The following is a 22,973-nucleotide window of genomic DNA, read 5'->3' as shown; positions in this document are numbered from 1 at the left end:
ACAGGAAAATGGGCTCCTTTGTTAATGGCTCAGAAAGGAATTTCCCCTCAGGTCAGGGTAGACTGGACATTGTTACATAGCCAAAAAATGGCATCCTATTTTGTGTTGCGTGCGGTTTGCAGGTAGATCGATCAACAGATAACCTACATCTGCTTATTGTCCAGTCCCCAACTTGTCACATTCCTATTGAAGAAAAAATAAATAAGACGAAGTCCAGCTCAAGGCCAATTTTGACCACTTGTGTGTGTCTGTGTCTGTGTGTCCTTTCTCTGCTATTTCTTACTAAACATAACTTTTAACTTACAGGTCTCTCTAGCCTTAGTACACATTCTCTCCATTTGATGGTGGGCTCCCATTTACGAGGCTTAACTTGTTGGGAATTGCCCGTGGCATGTCCGATTCCAGTGCTAGGAAAAGAGAACAGAAGATCTTCTGCTTTTTAATAGTTCTGCAGGAGATGGATTTCTGGCATGTGCAGCTTTTTATATCCTGCATGACAAGCTACCAACAATTCCCTCCCCTGCACAACCCTGAAAAAAATAATATAGCAGTCCTATCCTTCTCACCATTGAGCCATCTTATCCAGGAAAAGTGGTTGGTTTAACCACCACTGTTGTTTTCTACCTCTTATCCTGTTCTATGACCTTTGAAGTGCCTTGCTGCCCAATAATTCTCTATTCAGATAACACCAAGAAAAATGGCCAAAGGTTTGTAATGGTTTGCTACCGAGGGAACTCCCACAACAGGGCACCACAGCTATGCCTGGCTTGATTCGTATGTTTGTCACATTCATTTTACACTTCTCTATGCACATTTAACAGTCTTAAGCGCAGCCTAACGGCATGTGAACAGGGGCCATAAAGTTCTGCACTCCGCCTTGGGATAGGGCAAGGCAGGGGGGGATCATGTGTGATTCTTTTGGGAGTATCACAAGCTCCTTCTTCTTTTTACAGTTACCGCCACCCTACGAGCAGGCCCTGAGGTATCCCATAGGAACTGGAGCGGGTTCAGAGTTGTCAGCTGGACAGAGCTTGCCGGACATGCTCCAAGCTTCGCCCATTTACCAAGCTCAAAGGAACACATCGGTGTAGGCCAGATGTTGGCTCCTCAATCTGTCTCTCTGACTGTGGCGGTGTGACAGTGTTTGGGACGAGGGTTTCATTTCCTACAGCACAGTCTGCCAAACCTCCCCCCTCCCTCATGCAATGGTAGTTGCTTGAAACTCTCCGGTGCCTCCACAAAACCAGCCATGTTTCTCCAAGAATACTACAGCAGCAAACATTGGACAAACAATCTCCAACTCCATCTGGAACTAAGCCTGCAGACAGCCGGGCAATGGAACAAATTACCTGGGGACATTATGCTCTCTCTTCCTCCTTTTCTTTCTTTCAAGCACAGTGGGCATGTAGGGAATCCTGTCACACAGTGCGGAGGGCTGGAGTCAGTTACCTCAGGAGTGGGGTGTCCCTCATTGCCCTAGGAATCAATAAGCCAAACCATGTAGAAACACTACATGTTTCCATTAGCTCCTCTGGGAGTCAAACACTGAACAAAGCCAGTGATCAGACCCCATTCAATAGACAGAGCAAGACGTCTTACCCGAAGAGCAAGCCAAGGAAACTGTTCCATTTAAAAAATACCTCTGTGAGAACTGCCAAACCTTCAAAGTATTAAGCCTCAAAGGGAGAACATATCTGTTGGCTTTTTTTGGTCTTCTTGGAGCTACCTTCACAGTGCAGGGATTGGGGCCTCAAGTGACAGAATGAATGTATTTTGCCCTCCAGCTGTTTGGATCAGCACACCCTGACGTGCTCCTTGGACAAATTCTGGTGGGATTCTTCTTCTTCTTCTTTCAAATGCTGCAGGGCCGTTTTGCAAGTCCAAACAAAAGATAAAAGGTTCAGCGGAGGGCAGGGTCTGGAGCTTCTGCAACAAACTCTTCGAGTCCAAATAGCCTGAGGTTCAGGGCCAAGCCATAAAACCAAGAAAGGGTTACGTGCAGAGACTAGGAGTCTCCCCCAGGAGGGGAGGAAGGTGGCGATCGCTATCTTTACTCACTCCCAAGTTGTTGACTCGGCTTCATTGTTTGTCTGTGGGAGCTCAGACAATCTTATGCTTAAACCTGATTTTTGTTATTTGGGTGGGGGGTTTGTGTGTGTGTTTTTATTTGACAAATAAGGTTTTCAAATGTTGTTCCTCATGCCGTGGTTTAAAACTAAAGCAATCTGGTTAGGAAATGTGTGAGCCTCCTTCTCCAGTCCAGTGTTTTAAGTCACCCAAACACCTCTTTGTTTACTTCCCAGATTCCTTTCTGTGAAATTGGCGAGGTCAGAAATGACTCCCTATAATTAAGTCCAGGCTTTGTACGGTTAAGGCCAATGTAGACATAACACTAGAGAAGATTAACAACATGGGAAAGCAGCCATGGGAATGCCTTCTCCCTTCATCCAGGTTGACCCTGTTCAAACGACTTGCTAATCCACAGTGTTTAAGCCTTTTGAGCTAAACATTGGCCCTATTCAGAAGACACCTTAAACCATGGCTTAACCATGGTGGTTAAGCCAGAAAACTAGGCTATGTTCAGAAGATACCTTAAACCACGACTTTAACCATGTGGTTAAAGCCATGGTTAAGATGTCTTCTGAATGGGGCCATTATGGTTTAGTGTGTCATATGAACCATTCCTAACCATGGTTGCTACATAACCATTTGCTGCAAAAGGGTTAGCGGCCAAACCGTGGCTTAGCATGTCATCTGAACAAGCCCGTTGTTGGCACTGTTATTAACCATGGTTTGGTTCTTAGCAGGGTTTACTTTAACCCAGCATCTGACTGCAGTTTTAGATCCTGCTTTGAGGAATTAGCTTTAAACAAAGTTTATTTAATAGATTTATAAACTCCTTGACATTTTTTTTTAAAAAAAAGTCTCAGCAGTTCCAACCAACTGCTTAACTGTGGTTAAAAGGCAGAGAGAATAGCTCCGGCCAAGGAGTGCACGTTCCCACGGTTGGCCTCCAGTTTTTAAACAGGGAACCAGTATTGTATCGGCACTGGCCCTTTAATACTCTTGACATCATCCTGCCTTTGAGGGGCAGGTTGGAGTAATTCAGCCCCTGGACCAAATATGGTTCCTCACCCCTGCCTTAGAGAAACGAGCATCCCTCTGCTGGGACAACTTTGTGCCATAGATGCAGTGCCTGGAACCAGCCACAGCATCCATCCACGCATAGAAAACACTGCACTCCCATCTATTGCCCATGAAAATCTACTGCACTGCTTATGCATTTACACATGTGCACACCCCATTGCTCACCCTATTTCCTTTTGCTTATCAGTTGAAAGTAGTTACAGCCAGCAGCATTTCCCTTACATCCGTATTTCCCAGCCTGGTGCTCTTTAGTTGTTTTGGATGACAACTCCCACCATTCCTGAGCCCTGGGGCTGCTTGAAGTTGAAAACATTTGGAGGGCAGCAGGCTGGGTAAGGCTGCCTTGCACCTAAAAATCAAGATGCAACGAGCTGATAACCCAGTTCTAAAAGACAGAACTAACTCAAACTAAATGAAAATGAAATAAGCGAGCAGGAGATAAAAATCATCTGGTGGACATGGCTGAACACAGGGATACAATAAGCAAGAATGGCAAAGCTGTGGCATAGGCAGGAGGGGTGTGTAGTACTCATGGGAGCAGGATAAAGTACAAGCCTACCTGTGGAATTGCATCAGGGCTGCACTCCCGTGCTGTGCTGCCACCTGGCCCCCAGATCAGTAGAGCATTGAGTCAAAAGGACCATGCTAAAGGGACTGGAGCTGCATACATGCTGTAGGCAGCCCTAGAGGTCACTTTATGTAGGATTTCGTTTGTGGAACACTTACCAGACTGGCCACCCCTGCAGAATTTAAGAGCTAGAAAATGGCCCAGAGACTGACACCAGCCTCTACATCACCTGCAAACATATCAGATTTCATCCAGGAACTACTTTCAATTGGTGGAAGGACTCCACTCATGGACGGTGTCTGTGCTGGATTTCCAGGAATCCCCCACCCCCACACCAGAGCTCACCCCCTTTAGCAGGAGTCCCTGACCTTCTGTGTAGCATTTTCAGGGGGCTGGAGGGACTGCCATGGAGGGAGTGGGACAGGAAAGCCCTTTTCTGCCAGCCCAGTTACATGCAACCAGATCTGGACCCAACCCATCAGATTTGCAACCAGAATAAACGATTTAAGTCAAATATTTGCAGAATTGGAGTTTCCAGGGCGAAGTGAGGAATCCAGGCATGCTCCAGTATGGAGCTTGGTGTTGGTGTTGTTTTGCTTTGTTCATTAAAGTGGGGATTTATTTGTTTTATTTCACAGAGGTTTATCTGAAAGTGGCAGCGGTGATGTTTGAGTGCATGCAACCTAGATAAAAAAAGGTCTCCTGTATCCTGAGTCTGTAGTCGCTTGCTCTATATCCCACAATGCCTCAACACTGTGGATGTCAGCAAGACAGAATAAACTGTCTGGGCACCTTCTGCTAGACGGACACTCTGGCAGCTGCACTTGCTGTTTTAATCCATATCCGGTGCCAGTGCTGCAAGGTCTCCCCCGCTTTTGGGGGGGGTGCAGCACATTGACTGCGCAAGGAATGCAGTTATGACCATGTGTGTTCTGTACTCATCTGTATACATGGAAGATAAGGAGGAATAATTGTGCAGGCATGTAGATGTGCAGGCTGCTGTGTGAAATCCTCTGAGAAGGCTTGAGTAGCGCAATGTCCAAAGACACTCTGAAGTTGCAATCCTAATCCCACGCCTCCCATGCTGGTTGTAAATCATCACCCCCGCAGCAACAACACATGGCTGGGGATATTTGCCTGATGTGGCTCCCTGGAAGTGAGAGACGGTAGCCTTTGCATTTTGGAAAACCACCTTTGACAATATTTATTTCACTGGCCGTGCATCAGAGGAGCCCCCAAAAGCATATCCATATAATACCATGGGTGTCCCAAGCGTTACTACCCTTCCAAACGTCCCCCAACAGCAGGCGACTGAACGAAAGTCACTCAGAACGACAGCAGCCTTCCCAGCGTTGTTTGTGCCGGGGCTCAAATCCATGTCCGCATTTTCTCGCCACCCTGCTGCGAGGCATGAAAAGTCTCAGAGCATGTTGACCAACTTGAAACTCCCCACCTCTGCCGTGGGGACGACGTTGATGAATGTCTTATACAGCACAGCTCCTTTGGGTAATTGGCAAATCACCTCTCTGCTCTCCGTGCCTCGGGGAGGCGGTATGTAGACTTCCTTGGTGTATCGTACAATCCCATCTTCAATCGCATACAGCCACTTGTTGCGGCCAATCCCTACCTGGCACGGGGCAAACAGGGACATAATTAGAAAGGGGAAAGGCGGCACCTAGATCAGAGGGCACACAAGGCCCAACAGCGCAGGTCAGGCCTTCGGTAACCGATAACTAAACCCAAGGCTGCCCTCCTGCGAGGAAGGCTGTTTCCGCAGCCACAGGATGTTGGGTCACATCCCTGTCATGACGGTTGGAAGCGATGGCCATACAATCCCAATCCCTCACCACCACAGAAGACTCCTGGAACTCACGTCGTCTGCCCTTTCCCATTCATGTTGCCTGCAAGATTGTCTCTCCACTTTGTCTGCACATGTGTAATATTAGGATAAATCCACTGAATTATATATTGCAATGCAATGCAGGGCAGAAGGTAGATCGCCAGGTGGTTAGCAGCAATGGTTTCTGGCTGCCGAATGATTAACAGCAGCAAAAGCCAAAGTCTTCTCCCAGCTCCCTCATCAATTAGGCTGTTAGAATTTCTGGTCTGTAGTATCTCAGATGTAGATTTGTACTTGTATACGCAGGTCAGCCTTCCTCAACCTGGCACCCTCCAGATGTTTTGGACAACAACTCCCACGGTGGATGGAGCTGATGTGAGTTGAAAACCAAAACATTGGAGGGCACCAAGTTGGCGATGACTGATGTAAGTCATTTCAGAGTCTGTGTCTCATGAGGTGCAATAGGCAATTAACTCCTCCCCCATGCTGCCTTTTTGTATCTGTCTCTGCCCCAAGCCACCATGCGCTTGGTTCTGATTCATAGATTTCAGAGTCCTAATAAAAAAAACAGCAATAGGCCCCCACACCTGCTGCACTCACTAATATGCGGTTGGCCAAATCTCGTCCAAATGTCTACTCATCACTTCATCTTTCATCGTACCTAGGGTGAGTCAAGATCATTTGAGTCTTGTCTGCCTTGAAGACGGTTTGGCATCTTCAGGCCTGATTTAGAACCATATTCATTTCACCATTCTGCCAAGGTATTTCCTGGCGTGGGAATATACTTTGTGTAAACAGACACGCATTCCTCCGTTCCAGAAATACAATAATTTAAATGCACTACAAATTATGCTATGGATCACCATAAGGCCGAACACACCTTTCTGCACCTGTTGGTTCTCTGAATCTCCCAGTGCCCAGAATTCAACCAGTGTACGATGGAGCACGCTCTCACCACACTCTTGTTGCTTCACTTCAATATAACTATTACCCAGGGTTTTTTGGGGGGTTGGAGCTTGCGCAATATTTCCAATATATCCCACATCATTCAGATAATATGAAGGTGAACTACATAGTGCTTGAATCCAATTTTCATTTCATACCTGGCTGCAAATCTTTTCTTTCTTGTGCAAGGGCTATTGAAAGACCATGAAACTATAAAGGGGGTGAGTTTTTTTCCAAATACCTGTTGTTAATATCACCGATACCCTATATGCTTTAAGACAAGGCAAATAAAGACACACGAAATCACCCCTATGCTGGGGTGAGAGAGAGGATCTTGGAAGATAAGTCAATAAAATACAATAAGGGTTTTATATGAACTCTGTGACAGAAGAAAAGCTCAGTAATGAAACAGTAATTTCAGGATAATGCAAAACAAATTTAAGATGCAGCAAGGAAAGTCTCATTTAAGCAGTGTTGGAAATATCAGAGGAAAACTTACATGAGCCCCTGGGTGCCAGCGAATCAGTCGCTGCGTTGCCAATATGTTGCCTGCATGGACAAATGCTCCTGCAAATGTGTGGGGCAAAATAACATACATGAAAAACAAGTCAACCTTCCCTTGCGCATACAAACAAGCTGACTAGGAAATACTCCATAGGGCAAAGCCTAGCCTCCTATAGCATTCCTCCTTATGAAGCGCCAGCGATTACAGATGACTTAAGATCACGCAAATGAGAAAACAGATAATGAATTTCTAAAGTGGAAGCCCTGAGACTCAAGCTTTGGAAGTCATTCCCCGTGAACTCAGATATGTTAGCCTGGATGGATGTGACTACCCAGCGGTGCACTCTGCACATATCCAAAGGTATTCTTTTCTTCACAGATTCTAAGACTGAGCCCTGGCACAAATTCTGGTGTTCTCAACTTGCAGCCTTATTTGACGTTCTCTACACTCAGCTATTGCACAACAAAGAATTTGGTGCAGGACTGGCTTCCCAAGATTTCAAAAGGAAAAGAGGAAAATGCCCACTTTTAATTACCCAGAATCCAGATCAGAGTAATCAGACATACTATTATTTCAGTTACAAACTGGAGGTTTGTGGTGTAGATTGCTGAGGGAAGGTTTCGGGACTCCTAATGTGAGCAGCATAGCGGTGTGTGTGTGTGTGTGGCTAAAATGGGGAAAGCATAGTGGACCTATGGGGCTATTCACACACACACCCAACATTTTCACTACTGTCAGGGGGAGGTTTTTACAATTTCTAACATCTATTCTAACAGGGGGATTTGCTATATGCACAGCCCTGCCTGTATAACCCTTGGCAGGAGAGTTTTGGGATGCTCTCTCTTTAAACAAACTATTTTCGAGGATGCAGAAATGCCTATGGGTGACCTCCTTTCATTGCCATCAAGTCTGCTATTAGAGGAAACAAGTGGGACCTGCAGCAGATTACTGCCGTACATTGCTCCTGTTCAGGGTTTCAGCCAGCCCTGCCCTCTGTTCCATTCTCCCTCCATCCCCAGTTTTCCATTCCTTCACCACCAACCTGGACATTCAGCATTCTGGGGCCACCGAGCATGCTCAGGCTTCATTGGGCTGTTGTTTTTTGTGGTGTGGTTTTTTTTGAGGGGGGGGGCGGGTTGTTCAAGTACATTTTTCATGATTTTGTTTATTTCTGCAAACCTGAGCATGCCGGTACTTCCCACCTGTTTCTCAGTAGCCCTCCCTCTATTAGAGGGGGCATTGCAGATATAAAGCCATCAGTGCACATGAAGCTTTAGAGAGTTACATGCTAAGCTATTTACCAAGCTTACATTTCACTTAGTTTATCAAGGCTCTTCCTGTTGCAAAACTCCTGAATTACACCCCAAGGAGCAATGAGATTAATACAAGCACAATACAAGTTTTAATTAGCAGTACTCTCTGCTCTGTAACGCAGGCAGAATCCTGTGCTTGGCTAGCTTGATCCTGCCACCTGTTGGTCAGTTTCAGAACAGATACTCATCCCTGTACAGGTATGCCTGTACAGCCAAGCCACCGGCTAGCTCAGAGGTGGGCATAAAATACATCTCCTAAGTGTTCTGAATTTAAGCATTCCTGAACACTGGCCATTCTGGCAGGGGCCTTCTGGGAGTTGAAGTCCAAAACTGCCAGAGGTCTACCTTCTGCTCATCCCTGGGCTAGCAAACAACAAGAGTGCCAGTGTAGTGTAGTAGTTAGAGTGTTGGACTGTGACTCAGGAGATCCAGGTTCTAGTCCCCACTCGTTCATGAAGCTCACTTGGTACCTTTGGGCCAGTCACAGATTCTCAGACTAACCTACCTCAAAGGATTATTGTAATGATAAGATGGAGAGGAGGAGGAGGACCACATAAGCTGCCTTGGGTTCCTTGCCAAGAGGAAAAAAGACAGGATATAAATATAATAATTTTCTTAAAAACTAAGCTGGGAAACAGTTGCAAAGTGAAAAGTGACGTACGTACCCTCCAGTTTTTTGGGCCCATAGCGTTTCCCAGGACTTTTCCCTCCAAGATTTTTGGAGCTGCCTCCAGATTTCTTTGATGCAAACCTCACTGCAACCATACTCAGCGGAGGAACTGTGTTCGAGAGAAGGGGGGAAAAAGGAAAACCCGTTCAAAACTGGCAAAGGTTTAAACAGGGAAAGAAATCCCACTCACGCTAATTAACACTCAAGATGATATTGTTTTCATAGTTCATAAAGACAGTGTGTTGGTGAAAAGCACGAGTTGTGAGCCTGCACTTCCCAGCTTGAATTTCCATTCAGCAGGGACCTCTCTGGGAGACTTTTTAGAGACAGGCCAAAACAATGGCTGGTGTTTATACTTTCAAAAGGGGCAGTGGCCATGGCTTCTTCATCCCGGGATTCTTTGGTGCAAGGCGAGCGCTTTTGCACTGAGCCCAAATTTACTTTGTTAGCCTACAAAGAGGTCTGTCCTCAGATTGTGCCCCTGAATAGGCAACAGTTCTGTGACACTTACAAACCAGCTCACCACTTTGTGAGATTTACACAGCAATCCAACCTGAAATCAGTCCCGTTCAATGGACTTACTCTTAGGGAACTAGGTACAGGATTATAGCCTGAGTTGGTTTCAATAAAGGTAATATGATACTTTTGTTTTGCAGGATGGTGTGTGTGTGTGTGTGTATAGATAGATAGATAGATGCCTACATTTTTGCACACCAATATGTAAGGTTAACCAACACCGAGACTACAAATGGTCAGTCTTGTAGATCAGCCCACAAAACTAACTAGCCTCCCACCCCTAGCACCAAAATGCTAGCCTGCTAGGCTGTGTTTCTAGGTTAGCTTAAACAGCCTCATAGGCTAGTAAAAGAAAGGACACTAGTCTTTTAGGCTAATAAAAAAAGAGGAAAGACTTCTATCAAGGGGGTGGAGAAAGGAAAGATTATTCTGTCCCCACTCTACCGGCCTGCTGCATTTCCACACTGTGGAGGAATAATGGCATTTGAGGAAACGTCCTGCCCTGAGGGGTTGGAGAAGTGACAGATTAAGCTTGAACTCAAGAGAAACTGCAGAAAAAGAAGAAAAGAACAGGCCAGCTCCGAAGAGCTATATACATGTAGAGCAAACTGAGCACAATTGGCTCCAGTATACCTATTTATTTATTTATATTACATTTATATATCGCCCCATAGCTGAAGCTCTTTGGGCGATTTACCTATATCCCCAGTCATCTGGAGAACTGAATCAAGCATCATCATCGCGCTTTATCCCCTCTTCTCTCCCAATCCCTTTGAGTCTTGTGGCTTTTTAGATTGTAAGCCTGAAGACAGAGACTTTCTTAACTGATTTTTGTAGGCCTCTACATCAGCCTTTTCACTGAGGGAGATCGAAATGTTTTAAATAAATAAATAAATAGTGCTTACAAATGGCAACACCACAGCACCCCACATTTACTAATCCTGAGTATATTTCCCACTGTATATTTCCATGCTCATAATCACTGCCAGAAATTGGAATTGCTGCAGGATGCGCCACAAATGACCACCGAAAGGACACAAATTCATCCTTTGGCAACTTTAGCCACTCTGACTGCAAGTAGCACCACATTTGTGGGAATGGTTGTTAATAGTGTGTAAACATGAAAATAATCTATTAATGACCCCTGATCTAGAGAATACCATAAAAAGCAAAGGAGGATGCTTTGAAAAAGCCATAAGAACTTATGAACATAAGAGCAGCCATGCTGGATCAGACCGAGGGTCCATCTAGCCCAGCACTCTGTTCACACAGTGGACAACCAGCTGTCGGCCAGGGACCAACAAAGCAGGACACAGTGTAATAGCACCCTCCCACCCATGTTCCCCAGCAACTGGTGCATACAGGCTTACTGCCTCACATACTGGAGGTAGCACATAACCATCTGGGCTAGTAGCCATTGATAGCCTTCTCCTCCAGGAATTTGTCGAACCTCCTTTTAAAGCCATCCAAATTGGTGGCCATCACTACATCTTGTGGTAGTGAGTTCCATAATTTAACTATGTGCTGTGTAAAGTCCTTCCTTTTATTTGTCCTTGAATCTCCCACCAACCAGTTTCCTGGGATGACACAGGGTTCTAGTATTTTGAGAGAGGGAGAAAAATGTCTCACTATCCACATTCTCTACACTATGCACAGTTTTGTACACCATGGCCATAGCTAGACCTAAGGTTTATCCCTGGATCGTCCAGGGGTCAAACCTGTTCATCTAGGTGACACACAGGGGATCCAGTGCTCAGGCAGGGGCGAATCCTGGATGATCCCAGGATAAACCTTAGGTCTAGCTGTGGCCAAAGTCTCCTGTTAGCCTCCTTTCTTCCAAGCTAAACAATCCCAGCTGCTGTAACCTTCCCTCATAGGGAAGGCTCCAGCCCCTTAATTATTTTAGTTGTCCTTCCCAGCAGCCGCACACTTTTCATCAAGGTGTCCACCACAACCCCACGATCTCTTTCTTGTTCAGTCACTGCCAGCTATGATCCCATCAGGTTGTACTTGAAGCTGGAGTTTTCTGCCCCAAAGTGCATCACCTTACACTTGCTTACATTGAACCACATCTGCCAAATGTGAGAAATCCACTATCAGGAAATACTTTTATTTGGGCAAACCAAAATGTCACAAAACAGCAAGCTTTCAAATGCGCCAGCTCTCTTCATCAGGCTGAATATTAGGCAAAGGGGAAGAGGGCGGAAAAGAGCCGTGCTGACTTTTGCATCGCACGCTTACCTAGGAATAAGACCCATTTAATTCAATTGAACTTACTATCGAATGAAAAACATGTATCGGATCAGGCCAGCACCCACTTTAGAGCTAAAACAGACATTACTCTAAATGCACGTCTAGCTATATTTTTATTTTTACTAGAGTAGGCGCAGGGGCCCTGATCCGGATCTCAGAAGCCCCCTACTCGGTCCCAATCCAGACCAGGGGTCCTGTGCCTACTCTAGAGTAAAAATGAACAGGGGGGAAAGACGTAGAGTTGCTAGACACATATTTAAAGCAATGTCTTTTTTGGCCTTATGGGGATGCAGTTGATCAGGATTCGTGAAAGCGGCGTATTCGCCGTTACAAATCATTCCCGCCTCATTGTTCCCCCACCACCACCACTCCTTCGGAGATTTCCGTCGCCTTTGCACCCCACTTCCCCAGGGCTGATCGCCCCTCCCGGCCACTCCGACTCACGCTGCCTGCTGGCCGCCGGGGCCAAAGAAAAAAGCCTGCCCAGCAGCGCCGCCATTTGACCTTCCCTCCTCGCCGCCGCCTCTGCAAGCCAGCCCGTTCCGCATCCGCCAAGCTTCCGGATCCGGGAGCCGCGCCGAAGCGGTGGATTTGAACGAGCCTCCGATTCTAAGGCTGCGGCGGAGTTCATTCCCAGCCGAGGAAGAGGACGACGGGTCAGTCTATAGTCTACGAAAGTGACTGGGGGAGAGACAGAGAGAGCTGTGCAGTTTACGCCTATGCTAGATTATTTCTAAGCGGAGACGTTCCGGGTCTGCCTGCCATGCTAACTGCCAAAGGCAACCATCTTCCATATAATCAAGCAGCTAGCTGGGAGCAGGTTGTGACTGTACTGGTGATGAGGAGGGGGAAAGGCACTCTGTACGTGCTCAAAGGCTGTTTCCTTTCGTATTTCTCATATTCCTAGATTCCGTGCATTCATTGAAAACGGGGTTCTGGGGATGAGACCTTATGAGCACGGGCATAGTGTAAGTTTCTTAAGCCTTAAATTTAAGTCATTAAGGGCCAATCCTTTGCATGTTTGCACATGAAAAAAGCCCTGCAACTCCCAGCATTCCCAAGTCAGCTACAATTCCCAGCATTCCCCAGCCATGCTGGTTGTTGTAGGATTTTTTTTCCTGTCTTAAACATGCATAGGATTGCAGTCCTAGATCTTTTTTTCCTGGGAGTAATGAAAATGAAACCTAGAATTTGCTGTATATGTCATCTGAGGTCACTTGGGATTCCAGTTAAATCTTTCCAAAATAAAAGAGCATCCCAGAATAAAAAAAAAAGATGAACAACACATGAACAGGGCTTGTTTTCACAGGCAGTTGCCTTATACAAGACAGCCCATAGGTGGATCTCTCTGAGTTTCAGACAGATGTTTTTGAGAAATTGAAATAAATGCAGTACTTTCTTTCTTATAAAAACTAATCTCATTTTACTGAATCATGTATATCTTCGTATATATAATGGTATTGTCTGGCAATTTTATGAACTTTAAAGAGCAATATTGTGCATCTTTATCCAGAAGTAAATCCAGAAGTTTCGCGGTGCTTATTCCCAGGTAAGCCTGCATAGGATTGTAGCCTTAAAACTATGAATGCCTTAGGATGCAATCCTATCGTTTCCACCTGTCCAATAGAATAGGAGGCATTTGCACTGGACAGGCTTTTTTTGCCCATCTAGCTGGGGTGTTTTGGAGGGGTGGGAAAGAGGCTGGAGAGGGCTCAGGATACTGTCATCCTGCTATTCCATCTTAACCAATATTTTTCTGGTGTGAGAAAAAGATGGAAGAAGGAGAGCGTTACAAATGGAAGATGACGTCTGGACCCCCTTAAAATTCCACATTTGAGACAGGGCAGAATAAGAGCCTCCTCTGGAAGCACCTTAGATCAAGGGTTACAAGGAAGCCTCAAACATTCAAAATAAAATGAAGATCCTGTATGCTCTTTTCATGAAGATGGCTGCAATGTTTAGGTGCAGAAATTCATCTTGGATTTGCATATTGTGTATGTCAACAGTATACACAGAAATTAGCATTCTCTAATGTGAAGATCTTTATGTAAGACAATCTATGTTATACATTTTGAGTGAGTAAAACCTTGTCAAAATTTATTTATTTCATTCCAAAACAAAAAATGTATAGGAATGTTTTTTCCAATTTCCCCCCATATTCCCCATTTTTCCATTGAAAAACGTGGGGGGATACTTTTTCCTTATCTCTCCACCCCTTGCCTTCACTTCTACCTGGAGGTATCAAGGATTGAACCCAGAGCCTTTTACACACAAATCATATTCTCTAACACTGAACTACAACCTTTTACAACCCCACAAGTTCAAGTTTCTTAATAATGCCAATTCAAGGACTTTGAAACCTTGATACATGACAGATGCATGGTATATAATGTATTTCATTTTCTTTATTTCAGGACAACATCATTCCAGATCAGGAGTAGGCATCTTGTGGACCCCCAGTTGTTTTGGCCTACAAGTCTCATCACCCCTTACTATTGGATTTGTTGGCTAGGGCTGATGGGAATTGTAGGCCAAAACATCTGAAGAGTCACAAGTGTTCTAGAAAATAGGTTTTATAGGTGGGCAGATTTCCCTCTGTCCCACACAAAGAGTGAAGTTGTGGAAACGACTGGGTGGGAGAAAGAAAGAGTGGGATGAGAGTGAAGGGGGTGGCAGAAAGAGAAAGAAAAAATACTGGCCCCACCCAGAGCTGACTTCAGTCCCGCCGACCATCAGCATCCGGTCTCTGATAGATTACCCCTGAGAAGATGTGGCCATCAAGAGAAAAACGATTCCCCCTTTGAACTAAACTGCTATGCTTCCTTTCCTTAGATGTGATCCTGTTCCACTGGACCCTGCTCATTGCATGAGGCTAAGCGGCACCATGTTCCCAGAGTTGGGGGAGAGTGATGGTGAAGAGCTGCCAACCTTTCAATTCCTAAGCCAGCAGCTTCCGGAGCTAAAAACCACCCCGCAGCCTCCTCTAGCAGATGACGTGGTGGTGCTTTGCAGCTCAGACTCTGAGGATTCATCTGTTCCCTCTCCCGCATGGAAAAAGTCCCGCCCTGCACAAGTTTCGGCCAGGGCTGCCACTCGTAGTGATGACGTGGCACAGCCCAGCAGCGAGAGCGAGGAGGAGGAGGATATTGTCCCCTTAGCTGAAAGGCTCAAGAGGAGGTTTTTGGCTGCCAAACCTTCCGCAGTAGGTACTTCCTTTACCAGGATCCAAGAACGAAGCAACCAAGACTCGGTCTCTTCCAGTGACGAGAAAGTGGCCGCTGTTTGCTGGCAGCAGCCACTAGCCAGAGACCCAGACACCGAGAGGAGAGCTGTTCCCAAGACTTGGGAACTGTCAGATAGCGACCCAGAACTGCCTCCATTTGATCTCAAGAAGCAACTTTTGCTTCAGCCTCCAGAGTGTGTCTCTGACTGCCCAGTACAAAATAGCAGCCATCGGGGCACAGAGATAAGCCTGAAACCCTTCCCTCTTCAGACAAGTTCAAAACGTAGCCAGGAGGAAATTGCCCACGCCCGCCAGGCTGCCTTACAGCGGAAGGAAGCACGAAGAGCTCGGCAGGTGCTGCTGGAGCAGGAAAGGGAGAAGAAGAAGGCCTTGGCTGGCCTTCGGAAGGCCCAGAGACCAGAACAGTGTCTGAAGCACATTCAAGTAGTGCTTGATCCAGGTAGTGTCCCTTCACTCTTCAGGGTTAACCGCCTCCCCTTCCCGATAGACCCCTGACCTCTGTTCGCCCCTTAGGTCTTTTACAGGTCGAAGGTGGGGGGCAGGTGCTTACCACTCTGCAGTCCATGGAGTGTAGCTGTGTGATTGAGAGCCAAGCGGTTCCCCGCAGTATCACCTGGAGAAGGAAATCTGGGCTAGCTCAGGTATGGGAGCACATTTCCTGAAAGGCGTCCCCACTTACTTCTGTTGCTAGCACTGAGGTTACAGTGGCAGGCTGATGATGAAGTGTCCATGTGGTGAAATTGTTGTTCTAAATAACCTATAGCACATCTTTTTTAAAAAAAAATATGTCACATACATAAAATGATCCATCCTGAAACATACTCCCTATTCTATAACAAGAGTTTACCCACCCTTGCCACTGTTAGAACCTCATGCAATGTTCAATTTTGCAATCAAAGAAGAACATATCTTGAGATCCATTGTAGTGTTTGGTAAATATGCTAGAGGATTCCATTTAGAATCTTTCTGTGGCCACTGAACATCAGGTTTTCTGACTTTGGCTTTTAGTAGCTACCAACAGATCCTCAGAACCTCACCAGTTCTTAACCCCAATGCTCCCATATTGTTGCCACCAACTTTCCAGGACCAGAGAAAGATAAGGAGATTGCAGAGAAGCTGAATGACTTCTTTCTGCATGTATTCATTGCAGAAGATGTAAGAACAGAGATTTGTGCCTGAACTGACGTTTGCAGGGAGTATCAGGAGCTGAAGCAAATAGGGGTGACAAGAGATGAAGTTCTAGACAACTTATTAACAAGCTGAAAACAAACAGCTCACTGGTACCTGTTAGAGAGTTGGTAACTCAAATGTGAAAATGCTGGTCTAACAAAATACATGTCCCTAAGATTGGCCTCTGTGCCAGATGACTGGAAAGTGGCCAGTGTAACCAGTTTCTAAAAACGGATCCAAGCTCGATCTGGGAAACTAAACCCCCCTTAGCTTAACACGCTTTATTCATGGTGTGGAGAAAGTATACAGGGAGAAGGTTTTTCTCCTTTTCTTAATACTAGAATCCAGTGAAGCTGAATGGTGGGAAATTTGGGATAGACCAAAGGAAGTATCCCACTCTCTCTCTCTCTCTCTCTCTCTCTCTCTCTCTCTCTCTCTCTCTCTCTCTCTCTCTCTCACACACACACACACACACACACACACACACACACACACACACACACAGTACATCCTTAAGTCATGCAATTCTCTACTGCACAATGTAGTCATGGCCACCAATTTGGACAGCATTAAAAAGGGATTAGACAAATTCATGGAGGAGAAGGCTGTCAGTGGCTACTAGTCATAATAGGTATCTAGTACCTTCAGTATTAGAGGCAATACGCCTCTCAGTCCTAATTACTGGGGTATACGAGTGGGAGGGTGCTATTGTATTATTGTCCTGCTTGAGGGCTTCCCATAAGCATCTGGTTGGCCTTTGGTCTGATCAAGCACAGCTCTTCTTATGTTCAAACCATGACAAATGTCATGCCAAAGGGATGCATCTTCTGCAGTTACCAGTTGGGTATTGTTTGAAATCCGGCTCTGCTTCATCCAATTAGAGAAACAGCCAAACTTTGTAGCCAACAGTAAGTCAGTTCAACAAGTAGTTCACTGAGTTTGTTGGTCATATATCCTACTTGGAACTTTTAGCTTCTCTTGTTCGCCTCTGATTATGGAGAATTCATAGCAGCACACACGTCACTTCTTTTTATTAACTATAATCATCTTTGTATTCTACTCCCTCCTGTCTTCAATTTATGTTTGTGCCTTAAGGTTGAAGAAGACAACTTCACAGAAGAACCTCACATTCTCGTTCTAATGCTCCCAGAAGAGTTTGTGCCCATGGTTCATAACTATAAGCAGGTGAGGTCACGTACACTATGGAGTCTAGCCACCGCCTGATTAAGCACTTGTGGCAAACGAGGCCACATATTTTAAAACGCTAGCAATAGTCAGGTGGTTGTTGTTTTAAAAAGCCAATTGTGAATGCTTTGTTTAATTTTGAAAAGGTGTAAAGTACATGAACCTAAAATTTCAGCCTTAGATTTGGTTTTGTTTGAGAAATAATTCGAGCTCTATGGAACTGGTTGGAGGCCATGGATTTTTGTTTTGGCCCAGGAAGATATAGTCTCTCTCTCTCTCTCTCTCTCCCTGGGCCTGTTCAGTCGACATGCTAAGCCATGGTTAGAATGCTAACCTTTTTGCAACAAATGGTTAGTGAGCATGTTTAAACCGTGGTTATGTAGCTATCATGGTTACGAATGGTTCACAGGACATACTAAGTCATGGTTCACACTACACACCAAGCCACAGTGTTTAACTCAAAATGCTTAACCACTGTGCTTAGCGTGTCATCTGAACAGGGTCACTGTCTCTCTCTCTCTCTCTCTCTCTCTCTCTCTCCCTGTCCCCCGGTGTTTGGCTTTTTTCCAGATTAGCATGGAAGGACCCACTGAGACTCTGCAGAGCGTTGTGGCTAATATCATGGAGAAAAACCCTGGAAAAACTCCGGCACTGGCTGTAGTACAACTGGAAAAATATTTCAGGTTAGAATTTACTTTTCATTGCTGAGTTTTTTTGAAAATAGATTAACGTCTTTAAACAGTTCCTGCTCCCGGAAGGCTGGCCCAAAACATTTCACTGCCTGTGTTAAAGGACGTGACGTCACCCCACCCCAATTCCATGTACAGAGTTTTACTTCAATGCTGGCAATGGAGCAACATCCTCCACCACAGCTGAGGGCAGCATTCTAGCTTAAGGCGGGCAGGGTGGGCTGCACAGCCAGGGCTGGTGCCACACTTCAGGATACCTCTGTGTGCCATGCCACCGAAGGCCCCCTCCCTGTCCCTCCATGCCACCGAAGGCGCCCTCCCTGTCCCTCCTTGCTTTGGCTGCACAGCCACCCAGCCTCTGCTGCCAACCTCTTCTCCTGGAAGTGGACTCAAGACACAGGCTATTCATTCCTTCTTTGTCTCCTCAGTTCTCACAAGCAGAAGTCGCAGAAGAAACTGCAGCAAGCAGTGCAGAGTGGCTGTGAGGTACAGGAGCAAGGCAAACCAAGGCACCGGAGAGGAAAAGCAGATTCAGGCCCGGAGCTATCCAGAGTGGATGTGGAAGAAGTGAGTGAGCTTGGAGCAGTCTGCTGAGTGTTGTTGTTCTGCTGGCTGTCGCAGCCATAATTCTCAGAAGAACGTCTTCAAGAAGTCATACCCGTCAAAGCGGGCTGATGGGGACCACTGTAACGGCTGTTCCTGCAAAGGCATAGAAACCATTGGCTGGTGAAGGGAAGAGCATGTGGAATGTGAGAAGGAGAGAAAAATTGATTGGAGACAGAAGGGGAAGGGAGAGAGGAGCGAAGAAGGAGCGGCTAAGGAGAAAGCGAAGGGAAAGTCAAGTGGGAAGAAGACGACCAGCTTTCAGCCAGTAAAGAATAGTGAAACTCAACAACAGACTGTCAAATCTGAAAGCAACTGATACTGGTCTAATAGTACTAAGTGTGCATCATAATTCACTGTGGTTTAGGGTTTGAGTTATATGTGCACGTGGTTCTGATTTACTTTTCTTAAAAACAAACAAACCTAGTTAATAGTATTACTTGTTGAAAAGATTGAAGATAAAGAGTTTATGAGCTGGTGAGAGAGGTTCCTGCCTTCTGGTCCCTGTCAGAGGCTTTGTGGTTGTAGTTTGAACTTGCTAAAGTTTCTGAACAGTCTTCAAAAATAGCCCCATGTACATTACATTGCAGTAATCCAACCTGGATGTCTCCAGAGGTTGGACAATTACTTCCTGCTAGGATCAATGAAGGCCTTGTATACAGGAGCCTCTCAAAAGGGTAAGGGCCACACAAATTCGTGGCTAGGAATTTGTTGCCCACCTTTGTGCTTTTGAGAGGCTGCATCTAAGGGGAGGGGAATGGCTGATGCAGCCCACCCGTACTGAAGTGGTCCACAGTGCTTTGGGTAGCAGCAGTGCCTCATATTCCAAAGGTGGCTGCCTCACTCACCCTTCGTCCTTGCCTTTACAGGCCTTGGTCAGCCTGCAGCTTCACACAGGGGTCCAGGTTCGAGTTCTTGACAGCTGGAAAGAGCTTGGTGACTTCGCCAGCATGTTCACCAAGGCTGTGGCTGAAGCACCATTCAAGTAAGTGAGCAAATAGGGTGGGACTGTCTCTAGGACTTCCTGGGCACATCTCAGCAGCTTCTCTTCGAGAAACGTTGTTGATGCGCAGTCCATCAAGCTTCCCAGTCCAGTGCCTTGCTGTCCAGTGGAAGCTAAAATATTGATTCTTGGAGTGGGGCCCAGTGAGCATTCCCAGTGTGGGTCTGAGTGGCACCCTAAGGCAAGGTATAGTATGTAGGAAGTAACAGTCGGCTCGTTCTTTGATTTGCTGCTGCCTTAATTTCAGATACTACTTAGGATCAGGAAGCCTGTGTGGATTCCTGCCAGGACTGAACTTCTCTTGCAAGCACTTGTTATGCTCCCCTGTCCCTCCTCCAGCCAGCAGTAGCTCTGCTTTTGTTGCCATCTGCAATTTGCTCCCATTTCACTCCACTTCCAGGTTTCTTCCTAAGCCATCACCATCTTTGAACTGCTTCACTTTTTCCATGAAAGGGAGATCCTGGCATTTCCCCTGCAGATGGACAGTATCTTTGCTATAATATTTGTACTGCACTTGCGTGTTTGAAAATAGGTGGTGAGCATGCGTAGGAGCTGCGATTGGCTAAGGCACCTATGTGCATTTAGTGCATGTTTAAGACACACACATCCTCTTCAATTTTTTTAAGACACGGGTCAGCCTATGGTCGTAACGCTGTGAAACGTGTGGAGCAGCCAGGTTTCTTGAATCAGGTCAGACATTCAGTCTGTTAACTTTTTCAGATACTAGATCTGTAAGGATTTCCTTTCCTCGCTTTTTTAGCAGATAATTTTGCTAGGAGAAGCACATGTGTTGGTTGCAATGAGTCTCTTCCCTCATTCTGTTGTGTTTCTCCTCTGCATCATTTACAGAAGGGAACGAGATAAAACCAGCTTCTCCTTCTGCCTAGAGGGGGACTGGAGTGGGGGTGCAAAGGTGGACCGCTCTGGAAAGGGGCTGCTGCAAGTTTGGAAGAGGCAGATTCAGCAGTTCAACCGGGTCAGTCTAGAGATGGCCAATGCCGTTGTAGCCAGATACCCTTCTCCCCTGCTTCTGATGCAGGTAAGCTATTCTACCGCCACAGTAGTTCTGTATACTAGGCTTATGAGTATTCTGTGCACATATACATGTCCGTGTATGTGCGTGAGTAAAATTTAAAACTATATATATATAAACTTTAAATTATATGCAGAATTAGACACAGAATCTGACATTTGATGCTGAAATTCTCAAGATTTTGTGTGAAAACCTGTGCTGCTCCTCAAAGCTCCTATTCTATAAAAGGAACTTGAATCTTGGAAACAAAGTTTACTAAAGCAGATTTGCTTACTATAAATAATTTATCCTGTATCCAGATTACCTGTAGTTCTCAAGTACGGATGTCAAATAAAATGTGGTGTTGGAAGGGGATCGCATATAATGCCTCTTAACCCTATGTATGTTTAGTCAGAAGTCCCACTGTGTTTAATAGGGTTTACTCCCAGGTAAGTGTGCACAGGATTGTGACCTCAATCCCTTACCAGAAACATGTCCTGATCTGTTGGTCCCATGTAATTTCTCAATAATTCACACGTGGTTTTGGCAGCTTCCCATGAAAGTGCAATGAAGCTGGAAAAGGCAGCTGTTTCTGAGCTAGAGGTAAAAGCTAGCTCTCTTCTGACTTCTGTCTCTAATCTGCCAGTGAGAGCCCAATCTCTGATGTGTGTTCTAGTTTGCAAAAATCACATTGGTACATTTGTGTGTGTGGTTAAAAAATCTGTTTTGTGTTCCGATATCTCATAATGTCCATCCAGGTATCTAACTCTTTATGGAGGCTTACTCCCTTCTGTGTATAGGTTTGCTACCCCACTACTTCATCTAATCTCCCCTTCTGTATTGTAACAGGATAACTCCCCTATTGCGATCCACTCAACTTTTTTTAAGCTGCAAAAAAGGAGATCCCACAATATTCCTGGGCAGTTTATTCTACCACTGAATTGCTGTTATTGTTAGCTGTTCCTAATTTGACAAAATATTGCCTTCTTCTACCACTTATCCTGTTCTGTGGATGAGGGTGAACCCCAAAATAATTTCCAGAAGTATTATTCTCTCGAGTTTCATTTATGTGCCTAGCTCTTCCAGTTTGTCTTAAACATTTGCAGTCCTCCCAGGTTTTATGCTTTAATAATGGACCTACTCACTCCTTATGTTCAATGAAGATGTGGTGACCAGTTACCTCCTGAATGATTAACATTGCTATGCATAGTCTTATTTACATGTGATCTGTAATCACTCCCTCAATAGATGGAGAGTGGAGAACTGAGTCCTTGGCTATGTGTAGCTAGCTAAGTACTCAAGGGGACATTTCATTCATAAGCGTGCGCACACCACACATATAAAAATACACTATATAGGGAAAATAGTGTATTATATATTATATAGGTGTATTTGTACATATATCCATGTGTATATAATATAAAAACAGACACACTGTAGAGGAAAGTCTACAAATGTATTTTAGGAAGTGTTGTTCTCCAGCAACATAAAATTGCCACCGCTGATAGAGGTGGTGCTATTTTTTGTATATTGAAGGCAGTGAATAAATCAGTTTCCAAAAAATTAGTAAATTTAACTTTAGTTTGACTATATAAGACAGTTGCTACATGACACACATCTATTTCTTTGGTGAAATAATCCGGGACTGAGTAACGTTGTTCTATGTTATATTTAGGCTTATGATACCCACTCTTCTGAACAGGAGCGACACAACCTTCTGGCAGAAATACCTGTCCGCCGAGGTGATGGTGTAACGGCCACTACAAGGCGGGTGGGTCCAGACCTCTCTAAACGTATTTATCTGCAAATGACTTCCTACAATCCTGACCTTTCTCTGGACGTTACAGGATGACCCTAAAATATGGATTTAAGTAGAAATTCTCTTCAAGCTACTTTTTGGGGAAGAGGTACGTTAAACTAAATGTTTTTAAAAACATATAACTACTTGAAGCAGAAGAAGTACTTCTTTCCTACAGAAACCTTGTACAGTAACCTCAAGCATTTCTTGATTAATTAGAAACTATTAAGAACTGTAGTTTCCTTCTTGCAGTGTAATTCTGAAAAGCTCTTTAAAAAGCAGAAATTACCCCAATCTTATTAGCACAAATCGCAATATTCCTTTACATCTTGCCACTGTTCATATACAGTAAGAAAACGGTCTGAATAGTGCTGTTCTATACCAATGTTAATCTCAATGCTATTAATGATTAAAAATTAATTTTATCAAATTGATTTTAACCACTTTGACTTGAATACAGGAGCTGGCCATGTGCCAACATGGAAGCAGATTATGTTACCCCACAGCTCAAA

General features: G+C 45.1%; 2 protein-coding genes across 2 annotated transcripts; one reads left to right on the top strand and one right to left on the bottom strand.

Moving 5' to 3' along the window:
- Window positions 1-4,893: 4,893 nt before the first annotated feature.
- MRPL27 (mitochondrial ribosomal protein L27) lies at window positions 4,894-12,275 on the bottom strand. The gene is made up of 4 exons (XM_063123219.1): window positions 12,202-12,275; window positions 8,984-9,097; window positions 7,000-7,067; window positions 4,894-5,342 (listed from the first exon to the last, which is right to left on the bottom strand). The coding sequence occupies exons 1-4, from the start codon at window positions 12,254-12,256 to the stop codon at window positions 5,136-5,138; spliced, it is 444 nt and encodes a 147-aa protein (XP_062979289.1). The 5' UTR covers window positions 12,257-12,275; the 3' UTR covers window positions 4,894-5,135.
- Window positions 12,276-14,597: 2,322 nt separating this feature from the next.
- Window positions 14,598-22,966, top strand: EME1 (essential meiotic structure-specific endonuclease 1). Its single transcript, XM_063120237.1, has 8 exons — window positions 14,598-15,440; window positions 15,515-15,642; window positions 17,267-17,356; window positions 17,927-18,039; window positions 18,474-18,612; window positions 19,518-19,633; window positions 20,501-20,690; window positions 22,339-22,966. Exons 1-8 carry the CDS (start codon window positions 14,624-14,626, stop codon window positions 22,513-22,515), a joined length of 1,770 nt encoding a protein of 589 aa, XP_062976307.1. The 5' UTR covers window positions 14,598-14,623; the 3' UTR covers window positions 22,516-22,966.
- Window positions 22,967-22,973: the final 7 nt, after the last annotated feature.

This window comes from Elgaria multicarinata, chromosome 3, assembly GCF_023053635.1.
Source record: "Elgaria multicarinata webbii isolate HBS135686 ecotype San Diego chromosome 3, rElgMul1.1.pri, whole genome shotgun sequence".
In the NCBI taxonomy this organism is placed as follows: Eukaryota; Metazoa; Chordata; class Lepidosauria; order Squamata; family Anguidae; genus Elgaria; species Elgaria multicarinata.
The sequence above is the reverse complement of the archived record's forward strand: the minus strand, read 5'-3'. Positions and strand labels throughout refer to the sequence as shown.

Coding starts and splice junctions, on each gene's coding strand:
- MRPL27 (XM_063123219.1), bottom strand. CDS start 12,256: ATGGCGGCGCTGCTGGGCAGGCTTTTTTCTTTGGCCCCGGCGGCCAGC. Junction 9,098..12,201: donor CCCGGCGGCCAGCAGGCAGC/GTGAGTCGGAGT, acceptor TCTCGAACACAG/TTCCTCCGCTGAGTATGGTT. Junction 7,068..8,983: donor TGGGCCCAAAAAACTGGAGG/GTACGTACGTCA, acceptor ACACATTTGCAG/GAGCATTTGTCCATGCAGGC.
- EME1 (XM_063120237.1), top strand. CDS start 14,624: ATGAGGCTAAGCGGCACCATGTTCCCAGAGTTGGGGGAGAGTGATGGT. Junction 18,613..19,517: donor CCAGAGTGGATGTGGAAGAA/GTGAGTGAGCTT, acceptor TTGCCTTTACAG/GCCTTGGTCAGCCTGCAGCT. Junction 20,691..22,338: donor CTCCCCTGCTTCTGATGCAG/GTAAGCTATTCT, acceptor TGTTATATTTAG/GCTTATGATACCCACTCTTC.